Below are 12282 nucleotides of genomic sequence, written 5' to 3'. Positions count from 1 at the left end.
ATCGCGACCATGCCCTGCGACGACAAGTGTGGCTGCGCCTTGCCGTGTCTCGGCGGCGCCGCTTGCAGGCACGGTGGCCTTTAACTCCCCAAGTTCCTCCCATGCTCACACGATCAGCCTCTGCTTTTCATGTATCTGACGGACGGCTGCTCTGCATTTCCATTGACAGGTGTGCGGGGAAATCAAGCAGCGGCGGAGCGGTGCCGGTGAACCCTGCGGCAGCGGCGCACACGATGTGCACCTGCGGCGAGCACTGCTCCTGCAACCCGTGCTCGTGCGGCAGGCTCGGCACCGGCGACGGCGCCGGCAGGGCCGACTGCACCTGCGGCCCGACCTGCACCTGCGTTATCTGCACCGCCTGAATATCGACGTTCTGAACTCCGTTAGCTTGTACACGTACCGTGGTGTGACCAGAAAGACCGAAACTTAACCGTACGCTGCTCAGCTGCTGACCTGCTTCATATGTATGCCACTAGTCCACTACTCGTGTCATGAATAAGAAACTTTTCATATTCAGTCTCTTTTTGCTTCCTTATGCATTTTCTCAGTACAGATTGGTATCCTTTCACACCCACAAACTTAGTCGCACTCCCCAATTCTCACTCATCGAGAACTCATCACACATTCGGCAAAAGCACTCCGAAAAAACCGAAGAAGAACAAAAAAAAAAACACCCCAAAATGTACAAGTATGCATGTCCACCACAACACAAGCCCGTCACTCCGTCAGTCAGTCCCCTACGTTGAGCAGCACGTCCCACAGCGTCTCGTCAACCAGCTCCGACAGGATCTCCGCCTCCATCTCCTCCCCCAGGCCGTCCACGTCGTCGCGGAACACGCCGATCCACGGGAACATGCTCATGTCACGCTCGATCAGCCCGTCGACAGAGCTCGTCCGCGACGGCTCGTCGTCGCTCGGTGGCTCCAGCCGCGCTAGCACGGTTTTACACAGCCCGTCCAGCAGCCTCTTGCCGTTCAGGGCTCTCCTCGGCGCGGCATACCACTTGCTGAAGGTGCACAGTGTAGTCGTGCCGCGGACAGCGCCTGGCAGCGCCTCGTTTATCAGATCGAACAGGAGTTGGTGGTCGACGTCGGAGTCGACATCCGGAGGTGAGGCGGAGGACAGCACTTCCTCGAACACACACGTGGGGATCGGTTTGATCATCTGGGAAGTTGATGACAAGTGGTCAGAGTTCTGGCTCTGGCCGTACATGCCGGCGACGACCAGGACGGCCCTGATGAAAGCCTTCATCGGGTGATCTGTCTCGGCGGTGTCATCGTCTTCGTTGTCATCCTGCAGCGCTGGACTTGTCTGTGGAACTTCTTCGGTTTGCTCTCGCTCCAACCACGGATGAACATTGCCTGGTTCTGAGACGAAGTTATTTCGTCAGAAACATCATCTCTGAGCATTGCATTGTGCGTTGAAGTAAATTCAGAGATGAGATAGTGCTTACCAGAATCACTCGAGCTCGTCGCCGGCTTCAAGGGAGACCGGCGCCCGCTGAAGGATGCCTCCAATGGTGAGACGGGGCTCGGGTAACCTCCCCTGATCATCATCTCGTCAGGCGGGCTGCTGCACCACGACGCCGGGCTAGGTGGTACCTCGGTGGAGTTCTCCTGAACATTCCCATGTCAGATCAATCGCACTCGCTCTAAGATAGAAATCTGTTCGACCGATCACGGCGATGCCTCACCTGCAGGACGCCGGGGTGGATGAGGACGGAGGGGGCAGTGACCAGCGTGCCGATCGGCGGGAAGTCGTCGAGGAAGAACGACGACGATGACTCGTCAACTGCGGCCGAGTGGAGCTTCTTGCCAAAGAGAAGCCCTCTCAGCCCCAGGTTCTGTCTCAGGTTGGACACCCTGCCCTTGATGCCCAATGCGTCCTTTCTACCCTTCGGTAGCTTCTCCTCCGGCGATGGCGGCATGCCGTTGTACCCGTGCCCATCGTGCTTACTCTGCATCCGCGCTCCGGCGAGCACCCGTGGCTCTCCCTCCGAGAGAAGCTTCACGAAGTTTGAAGTCCCCGACACCGGCGCCGAGAATGACCTCATCAGGTTCCTCGGCGACGCCGCCTCGTCGGACGACTCGACGGCTGCCACAGCAGGCGAGTTCTTGTACCACCCATGTCTGAAGGACCTGACTTCCGACGACTCGATCGCGCGCTTCTTCTCCTCCTTGCTCCTGATCTTCTTACTGCTCTTCCTCGCCGCCACTTCGCGTCTCGGGCTCGTCGGCTTCGGCCTCGGCTCTTCCTCGAACCACGATGGGGACGCTGTCGACACAGCTGCCCGTCGCCTGTGAGAGCCGAACGCCGGCTGATCGGTCTCCGGCTCCTTCCTGAGCACGTTCCTCAGCCTGTCGGTGAGCTGCTTCCTGGCGTCTCTGCAGATGTAGTCCATCTGGCTCTGCACGTCGCTGCTGCGGTACGACCGCGTCGACTCCGACCGCACCAGCGCCGGGTGGTGCATGTCCATGGTGACGGTCTCCCTGATCTGGTCGGCTATGTTCCGCGCAATCTGCTTCGGGTCGGCCCACCGGTCCGCCGCTCTGTCGTCGGAGGCCATGTGGCCTTCCAGCTCGATCTTGAGCCGCATCTTCACCTCCTCGAGGAACGCCTCCATGTTGTTCTCGTTCTTCATCAGCTCCGGCGACCCCATCGACGACTCGTCCACGTCGTCGGCGCTCAGCTCCGGGCAGGGCTTCAGGATCACGATCCTCGCCGGCGACAGCGGCTTCTCCTCCTCCTCGTAGTAAAATCTCGAGAGCGGTAGCCTCGTCGAAGAACAATCCTCCGCGGCGCTCGTCAGAGAGAACGTCCGGCTCCCTGAGATGGAGGGGCCGCCATTTCCCCCATCCTTGCTCCTTCTTCCCCAATGCGCATCGCCATCGACCTCGTCGTGCACACGCCTGTTACCATCTCTCCCTCCTCTGTGTTGCTTCTCCTGCTGGTGGTACCTGTATGGCACGATCTCCGAGCACCTGGCGCCACCGTCCACCTCCTCGTCGACATGCCGGTAGTCCAGCTCTAGTGCTCTCGATTGTTCCCGCACCTTGTTGGCCTGCCATGCCGCGAACTCCTTCTTGAACTTCTGCAGCTCTTCCTCCTGCGGGTGCTCTCGGGGAGGCTGTTTGCTCCATTCCTCACCAGCACCACTGCCACTCGTCTTCCTTAGCTGCCCAAGAATCTCCCTCTCCTCCTCGTCGTCCAAGGCGCGGATTTCCTGTTTCGGCGCGTGGCGGGAAGAATTCTTCTGCTGCACGAAGGAGACATGCTTGGTTGCGATTGTCTCGGCAGGATCTCGTTCTCTCCTTGACATTGATCTTGTGGTGGTCTCTTGCCGTCTATCGTCTGAGTGGGTTGTGATGATCTCGCCAGTGGCTGAATTCAGAGGAGGCGAGTCCATGCCCATCAGTCTGGCGATCACACTGGGTACTCTCTTGTGCCCTTCGCTCGATCTGAAGGATATGTCCTCATGGATCAGCTTCTTGATTGGAGCAGAGGCTTTTGGGTGCTGCCTCATGTTGTTGTTGCAAGAGTACTGCAGAGAATCACAAGAAACTTGATCAGGACACACTTCAAATGTTCCAGCAATACCAACAACTTAACATGGCATGATCACCCTCGGAGAACATGGCAATGATGATGCAGAGAATAGCTAGATGTGTAATTAAGGCAATGTGTTTATACTACCAAACAGTAGATGGGGGTCGACTGTTTGACACCATTATTAATGCATGTTCTGCGCTGTCTTCTGATGCAACAACAGTCAGGTACAAGTACACCTAGCAGCAGAGTTGCCAAGAGTCCAAGGCAGTACAGACAGCAGAATAGTAGGCACATAGGCTGTGAAGAAAGATCTACCTAGCTAATTTGGGCTCTCTTTTCACTCGGAAAATGAACGGTTTGTGACCGAGAAAATGCAGGTACCAGTTACAAATTGGGGAAGAAGAGGATGCAATGAATCACTCTGATGGAATGAACAGTGACGAGATTGCACTGCTAGTACAAGACTCACCGAGGCTGAGGCATCCTCTTGGAAGACGCCGTAGCTGTGGGGCGCCTCCATGGCGAACTCCACACTGTTCCTCGGAGCATCAAACCCTGCAAAGCCCAAAAACGATGCACCGATGAATTAAATCTGCTGCAAATCCAATCACCAACGGAGAAATAGCTGTGAAATGCCTTAGTCGGCTCTTTACGTTCGAATCGTACAATTGATGATCCAGAAATTTCAGGTCAAAATGGAATGAATAGCGAATTCAGCATGCATACCTTCGCCGGGCTGGCGCTTGTTGGTCCACTTCCTGGAGGTGCTGGCATGGGAGAAGTCAAGGTACTGCATCATGATTGCAACCGCCACAGGGATCCAGCAATACGCTTCGTTGGCAAGATGAGGACCTCGCTATCCTGTAAAAGCGTGCAAGACACCGTGTCATATTCTTCTGCAGGAAGTATGTCTGCCTCAGAGTAATCTAGAGTTTTCGTGATCAACTAGCAGTGGGACTATTGTTTCTCTTGCATCTGAAAAACAGGATCAATCAAACTAATGTGCAAGAGTGAAATCAAGCCTGAAAAGCAAAAAAAACGCAAGGAATACCGTGGGGAGAAAAGAAAAGATCACAGAGCAAATACTAGGAGGCCAAGTTCCTGATCGCCATGGAGTCATCAGAGGAGGATCCATTGTAAGCAAAGCAGAGGAGGATTAAACAAACACATGAACAGGAGCGAATTATGGTCCGAACACGTCAACATGGTGGGGGTGTAATTGAGGTGAACCCCCACCACGTGCGCGCAGATCACACGCATTTTCTCCAAGAACAAGGAAGCAGAATTAAAACCAATGTTAAAAACGAAACCAAAACCCAAGCATGAACAAGGAACGAACCGATGGATCGTCGAGAGCAGCGCGGGTCATCCGACGACCTTCCCGCCTAGCGAACCGCCGCTCGCATGCCGGCAACCAGGAAAGGGAAGGGCGGTCTTCTCCGCTGGGCACTGCTCTCTGGCCGTAGAGAAGAGGTGGTGCCACAAGGTACGCAGAGCTGGTTCTTCTTCTTCTTGGGGAGGAGGAGGCAGGGGAGGATGAGCACTCGGTCGGGCAGAGGTAATGGCGGGAGTAGTATAGTAGTTGCGGGTAGGCCAGCGCCCATGCATGAGCGAACGGGATGCGGAGGGAAAGCAACAGCCGGGAAAGCGAAAGCCTTCACCCACACCCACCTTCCTTTTGGCTTGGGTTTTCCTTGGCCGTAATTATCTATCCATCCATCATCATCATCATCATCGCCATCTTCCCTCAGCTAATACTGATTTGGGTGCTGATTATACCTCTCGGAAGGGTTCAACGGATGCAGGATACTGATGTTTTTGACAGAATTGGAGCTGGAGTATTTTTAATTTTACCGGCGGCTTGAAGGAGAGGAGGACAGCTTGGCTGTGCGATGCGATGCGAGGACTCTGTAGTTGGTGCGGCATACGCTTTCCGCGCGCACGAGGCCGTTCCATTTGGCGCCGTTTTGGTAACCACCTCGACTCGTCAGTTCTGTTCTGTTCGGTTCGCAAGCGGACAGTCCTGTGCACGCTGGCCACCATCAATCATGTGGGAATTGGACGACATGTCTCCGTTCCTCGTTAAATATTACCTAGTAGCGGGAGAATCATCACCCAAATCCGTACCGCAGATCCACGATGGCCAGTTAGGAAAATGCCCACATTTGGGCGGCTGAAACACGTATAGCCTGCACACAGATCCATCTACTGCATCCAAGGCCCTGACTGCATCCCAGCTTACTTAGAAACACCGGTTCTGTTTGGGGACGATGCACCTGCCATTATGCCTCTGTTTCCATCACTAGCGTATCCAGAGTTCCTGACGCTGACAAGGCAACTCCCAAAGCCGCGGGCGATAATAAGCAGAAGAAGCAAGCTACCGCATACCCGTACGCGGGTGGTACGTACGTATCACCATCGCATCACAGGCGCGACGCGTATGTATGTTCTTCCGAGAGAGACGCCGGCCGAGCAGATGAGCACGAGCAACAGGAAGGAGCAGCGTCACCGGGGCTGTTTGCTGGTGGCCGCGCACGCACAGCCGCCGAGCACCGGCCGCATTCAATGGCGCTCTCCTCCCCGGCCGGCAACGGGTACACCGCACGCCCCACGCCGCCGTCGGATCCCGGACCAGTGTCGTGCAGCAGCGCCCCACGAGCGACGGCGACATGCGATGCGTGAAAGATTTTCCCTGACATCGGATGTTGGTTGTGACGCCCGGCCGCTTGCACATGCACATGCGCGTCTTGACCCGGTTTAGCAACCAACAGCTCCTTGTTTCTGCTCTTGTTTACTTCTGCTGACGGAGCTGGCTGGCCTTGGGGTTTAGTTAGTGATAATACAAAGGGCCGCCTACATCGGGTGGTACTCCTCCATTATATTCAGTGTATGATGATGGTGATGCAGTGGTGGGCATGCAGGCACTGTATGATTGTAGAGTCCTCTTAATTCTCTGCTAGCTCCGGTATACATGTCTCGCTCAACCGCCCAACTGACGCAGATACTGCGGTTGCATAACCCTGTTGGCCCCAGAACTCCACTTCTTCCGTGGCAGCTGATAAAGAAAAATAAAAAGGACTATGAGATTATTTTTGAAAGATCAAATAAAGAGAAATTGAAAGGTCGCTATGAGATTATGCAAGCATGTTATGCATGGATCCATCGCTAATACACAGAAAGGCCAGATTCAGAGATGTACCAACTTGCTGGTGTCAAGATACATATAGGGGCATGAAATTCCACAAGCTTACTGAAGGGGCAAAAACATGTTTTTATGCTGGGTATCTCAAGCATCATTACCCATAATAGTGTACAATACAGAAGAGCAACATGCCACTACTTTCGGTAGAGACCAAACCTCTTTCTGTTGTTTAGTTCGGGTTTGGGGCTACGGCATGACGTGCGCGCATGCACGGCCATCATTCCTAATCACTAAACTAAGCAACGCAAAGGAGGAGGGAAGGAAATCATATCCAAGGAGTTAACCATTGTTCCTCCTTAGCTAAACTAAGCAATGGAAAAGGAGGAGAGAATCATGCCCGAGACTGGGCGCTAAACTACTTAACCTTGTGACCCCGCCTAGATCAAGAGTGATCACATGGTGGGGCTCCCCATCGAATCAGTACCACTCCCCTTGCCTAAAGCAGAGGGCGATAAGGCAAATCGCTGTGCTGTCGACCTAGGGAAACAAAGATTAGTCTATCTCTTCAGCAGCATTATCTTAAGAGCAACTATTTATGAGTTAGCCAGCTGAGAGTTGTTTGCTTGTCACAAATGACCATGGAGACTGAATTCAAGGCTGCGAAACTGGAACGCCATAATTATCAGGCTGATAGGTTCAACAAACCTGCATGAACTTGTCCAGGGAACCTTCTTCAGTTCCTTCCAGCTCCAGCTTACATATATTCCGTCTGCAAATCTGCAAAACGCACAGTTTTGCATGTAGGAACACTCACCTTGCAATATGTACAAAGAGACCGCCAAATCTCTTGGGGGATTCACTTCAGCTTTCTGCCTTCGAAAGCATTGCCAACAAGTGTAAAGGAGCTCCCAATAGTTAAAACTGGAAAGATCTGCCCAGATGGTCCTCGAATCACTTGCTGCTTCCTAATATAAGCAAACTCTGAGCATTGGCGTTTAATGGCACATCGTCTTTCTGCAGGGGATTAAAGATGAACCGGGGCTCGTAGGTTGTAAAGGGGGGCCATGATCAGTACAGTGTGCTTTAATTCTGTGCCCACCTCAATGGAAAGCTTGTGCATCTTCGGGTGAAAATTCCTGCTGATCATCCAGATCAAGAGCCCACAGAAACATGTGTGGCACGTGAAGTTGCTGCCTGCTTCTGGGGCAAGGCCTACTGCATTAGATGGTGTCTAAGCAGTAGTGGTACAGAACACCAGAAGAATAGCAAATATAGGAGCAAGAACCCATCTATCATCTTTGTTATGCCAGGCGGTAACTTATACATGCATCTTATCAAATACTCTCGTTTCTTTATAGGTGTGATCATTGTGCATGACTGCTGCTGCATCATTTTGATATATAAAACCAGTCTGCTCTTTTTTAATGAATGGACTGGGATCTGCATGCACTGCACTTAACAATCAGAAAACATATCTCAAATAAGATTTATTTTGATCAACGATGTACGAAGGGATTATCTATTAATAGTTGCCTGGGCAGTCACACTAAACCATCATCCTCACTAAGAATGAGATTTATTGCTTATAAATATTCCAGTTATTACTGTAATTTTAGGCTAGATGGCGTGCAACTTTAGGCAACTGAGATTTAAATAAAATTCAGGTAACTAAGAATGAGAAAGACTGTTATAGTAATTGGCCAGTCTTTCATCAAACAAACATCTGGAAGGAACAGAACGTGTCACCACTCGCAGGACCAGAATTCAATCATCTCAAAATATTTGCAACTCAATTGGTCATTGGTGTTTGTAAACATTCACATGGAGAAGCCACAAGTTCTTTTGGCAGGGATATGCTTTGAAGTGTCTATCAAGTTATGCCATATGCATTTGTACTCTTCATTTAGATAGTCATCTCAGCTATTTGGCAATCTTTTACAACAGTGCAAGAGTAAAAACAAAAAGGACTAAACAATAACAAGAAATTCCTCAAATGATGTGAAATGTACACTGGGGATGGAAAACCCAAGCTGGAGTTATCATTCATGCGCCCACTATATGCAAAGCAATGATGGCCTATTAGCAAAACAAATTGCATATCATGTGACATTTGTAGAGGTCAGTAAATGCTTCAGTACAAGCTATAGCTGGTGTGGTTGAATCTGTATCCATGATTGACAAACCATAGGAAACTAACCAGGATGAACAATGTGCTTCTTATATATTCAGATTAACCAGCAACATATATGAAAATAACTTACCCTCTGTCTATCCATAGTCAGTGAATAAAAGATGACCCAGCCATTCAGGTACACAAGACACAACCAGACTGTGTGACAAGCAAATGGTGGGCAATTACTGAAGTAAAATCTCTACTTTACTACATTTATTGCTTAAAGAAAGATGTAGTTTTCTGCATTATGCAAGACTAACAAGATCACACAATCTGCTGAAAGGATTGTACATCAGTACATACCCTCTGTTATCCCTTTTACCAGTATTTAAGGTGAGAATAGCTGCTCCAATCTGCTCCAAATTCATGCATCAGGAATTACATCTTCTGCATCAATCTGCTCCAAATTCATGCATCAGGAATTACCTCTTCTGCATCAATCTGCTCAACTGATTGTAGACACTCTCCCTCATGGTATCCCTATTAGCAGTATTTATGGTGAAAACATCTGCTCCAGGATGATTCCTCAACCTTGCGACTGTATTTCATTGGAGGAATGTTTAGTCATGGTCCAAGAAGGAAACATGGTCAGATTACTGACTCGCGTGCGTATATAAGAAAATCATAGGATAGTAAAACCAAAAATTTCCCCATGCTGGAGATATGGATGTATAGCATAGAACAGTTGAATACAGCGTAGCAAGCATTTAATAAAAAGTGCATATGACTGAACTGGGTATTAAAAGGTAGCTGAGACAATGGTATTTACACAACATCATGTACAGTTTAGCAATCAATAACATTTGTTTCAAGCTACCAATTAGTAAAAGAAGGTACCTCCAGGAATGTCTCGGCCATATCTTGGTATTGGTATGGTGGCTAGCACAGGGATGTTGGACTCCATAACTCTCATCACAGCGGGGGAAAATTCTGGACTGAACAACTCCATTTTACCCACTTCATCAATGATGAAGAGATCTGTATCTTGTTTGACCTGACAAGTCAAGAAGAAATACAGAGCCGTTACCTCCAATTCGGATTAACAATGGTATTCTGACTTGTCTAAATGGTAGTTTCAGGATTGTGAAACAACTAACATCCACATGTCTAGCATACATGAACAAATCTCTAGAAAATACTAGAACTGGAATATCTCAGAACTGCTTACCTGCAACTCAGGCAATACCAGCAATTCCAAAGATGCTACATCTACTTTGTACTTCCCAACAGTAGGCCATCTAAGAGATTCAGGGCTGCAAGATACCACAAGCTTAGATTATATCTAAGAGGTCAATGAGCACACATAAAGGTACAAACAGGAAGACATAAATCTAACATAGGCCATACGTTAAATCTTTTCACTGAGCTTGATGAGCAGCTGTGCAGTAACACGACAAACAAAAACTAGGCACACGGAGATGCAAAAGTAGGTGAAACTAGTACTACTTGTTAGGCTATCAGATTCTATCTAATTGTTACAGTACTCCGCATGGCACAGGTGTGCCAAAATCTTCTATATGCTTTAAATTACTGATGATGCAATTAACTAGTCTCATGTACATTGTGGTTTAGAGATCATGTATCCAAAGTTCCGAGGCATAGACAAGCGTCCTAATAGTAGCTGAACTGAAATGGCCATCACTTGGAAAGGGGGCTGAGATGCCATCAGAAATGGATTTTAACAACAATTGCAGGCACCTGCAAATTTTGGAGGAGGCGAGCCGCCCGGTTCGCCCATCGAGCGTTACGACCTCGAACCCGACCCTCTCCCCGTTCTCCCTCACCTCCCCTGCAAACAGACAGCACGAGGAGTGAAATTTTCTGGGCGCAAACTGCACAGCACAGGCGAACGAATCAGGGCTCGGAGATCGACGGGGCCAGTACGGGTGTAGAATCCTCGAACAGTGAGGTGCGGCTGGGACGCTCTGAGGGTTTCCACCAGCCGCGTGACCAGCGTCGTCTTCCCCACGCCCTGCGAGTAGCGAGGCGGTTGTCAAGGCGGGAGGACCGGAGAGGAGAGGATTTTTTGCGGGCTGTAGAGAATTATTGCTTACCGGTGGGCCGGTGACGAGGAGGCACCTCGACGGAGCGGCGGCCATCGGGGCAGGCGGAGGCGGTGGCGGGTGGCCACGGCTGGCCGCGGCGCGGCGCAGGCGAGCACGGCTGGTGGCGCCGTTCGGACTGAGTTGTGTTTTTTTCTCTTGACGAACGGACTGAGTTCTGTGACTGCGTCCCAAACGACAGAGCCTCATGGGCTTTCCGGAAACCTTTTCACTATGGGCTTTGGCTGGCCTAGCGTACAAAATACGTATACTCGGAGTCGTCGTATATCTTTTCTTTTCGAGACACAATCGTCCTATACTGGCCCAATATGCTCCTATGCAGTCGTGAAGAAAGCCCAGTGCAGTCGGTTAAGGCTTAAGGTCTAACAATGTTTACTCGTGTTCTAAAAAAACAATGTTTTTTTGAAACTCACATATATTAAGTCAGTAAGCCGTCTCATTAAAAATCTTCCAGCCCCTTCGGTACCTTGAAAGGAAAAAAGAGTGTGTCTGGTACTTGCTGCTTTACGAACACAAAGGATTACATCGTGAAGAGGTTTACATCGTTTGCTAACTCAGCCCCTATACAATCAGGTGGGTTCATCAATCCAAACGACAGATTGATACCCACTGGCACTAGCAGCTAACCTATGAGCAACCTGATTATTCTCTCTCGGGCAAAAACTAAAGCTCACCTTAGCAAAGCCCCTAGCTAGAAAAGCACACTCCTCAAAGATCGCCGCTGCCACCCCCGTTGAATTGTCGTTGTCTGTCATAGTTTCAATCACCTCTATGCAGTCGCTCTCCACCTGAACCTTGGTGCACCCAATTTGGCCCGCCAAAAGCAAGCCATCCCGGACCGCTCTAGCCTCCGCTGTGGTAGCATCACATATGAACTCAAGGCCACAGCTACTGCCAGCTATGAAAACCCATTTTTCGTCTCTAATCACTGCCCGTAGCACCCGAGCAAGAATCCGGAGAGAAAGCCGCATCGACATTTAATTTCACATAATCTTCCTTTGGCTTCTCCCACCCGAGGCTTCGGTCTCTTGCATTCTTCTTTAGCGCACGCCAGTAATTAAGAGCAATAGCCGCTATTGCATGCGCCGATTTAGCAGGCTTCTGAACCTTTTCATCATGAGAAATTTTCCTTCTCTCCCTCCAAATGTACCAGCAAGCTATTGTAATAAGCTCCTTCAATCCGAGTTCAGGTATCTGTGGCGACTTCTTGTCAGGGAGCCTGAGCATAGCCTCAAAAGCTCCAGACCCCTCTCTATCTAAAAAAACAATGTTAGACACTCCTTCGGGGGGACACTTTCTTTTTTCCTCTCCTCTCTCGAAGCTCCCCAACCGCCCGTTGAGAGTCATCCAGATAT

At 50.2% G+C, this 12282-nt stretch overlaps 1 protein-coding gene across 1 annotated transcript; it reads right to left on the bottom strand.

The window, feature by feature from the left end:
- Nucleotides 1–489: 489 nt before the first annotated feature.
- On the bottom strand, nt 490–11089 carry LOC127348084 (uncharacterized). Its single transcript, XM_051374185.2, has 12 exons — nt 10919–11089; nt 10749–10836; nt 10563–10653; nt 10033–10117; nt 9702–9858; nt 9291–9402; nt 6406–6604; nt 4276–4405; nt 4019–4104; nt 1694–3541; nt 1454–1616; nt 490–1367 (listed from the first exon to the last, which is right to left on the bottom strand). Exons 1-12 carry the CDS (start codon nt 10961–10963, stop codon nt 730–732), a joined length of 3642 nt encoding a protein of 1213 aa, XP_051230145.1. The 5' UTR covers nt 10964–11089; the 3' UTR covers nt 490–729.
- Between the last annotated feature and the right edge of the window lie 1193 nt (nt 11090–12282).

Source organism: Lolium perenne, chromosome 4 (assembly GCF_019359855.2).
Source record: "Lolium perenne isolate Kyuss_39 chromosome 4, Kyuss_2.0, whole genome shotgun sequence".
Lineage (NCBI taxonomy): Eukaryota > Viridiplantae > Streptophyta > Magnoliopsida > Poales > Poaceae > Lolium > Lolium perenne.
Note: the sequence above shows the minus strand (reverse complement) of the source record. Positions and strands in the feature narration are given on the sequence as shown.

What these genes read in the sequence shown, in the direction of transcription:
- LOC127348084 (XM_051374185.2), bottom strand. Translation starts at nt 10,963, where the DNA reads ATGGCCGCCGCTCCGTCGAGGTGCCTCCTCGTCACCGGCCCACCG. An exon ending in TGGTATTGCCTGAGTTGCAG is followed by an intron (nt 9,859 to 10,032) that starts GTAAGCAGTTCT and finishes TTGACTTGTCAG; the next exon opens with GTCAAACAAGATACAGATCT. An exon ending in CAAGCGCCAGCCCGGCGAAG is followed by an intron (nt 4,105 to 4,275) that starts GTATGCATGCTG and finishes TGGGCTTTGCAG; the next exon opens with GGTTTGATGCTCCGAGGAAC.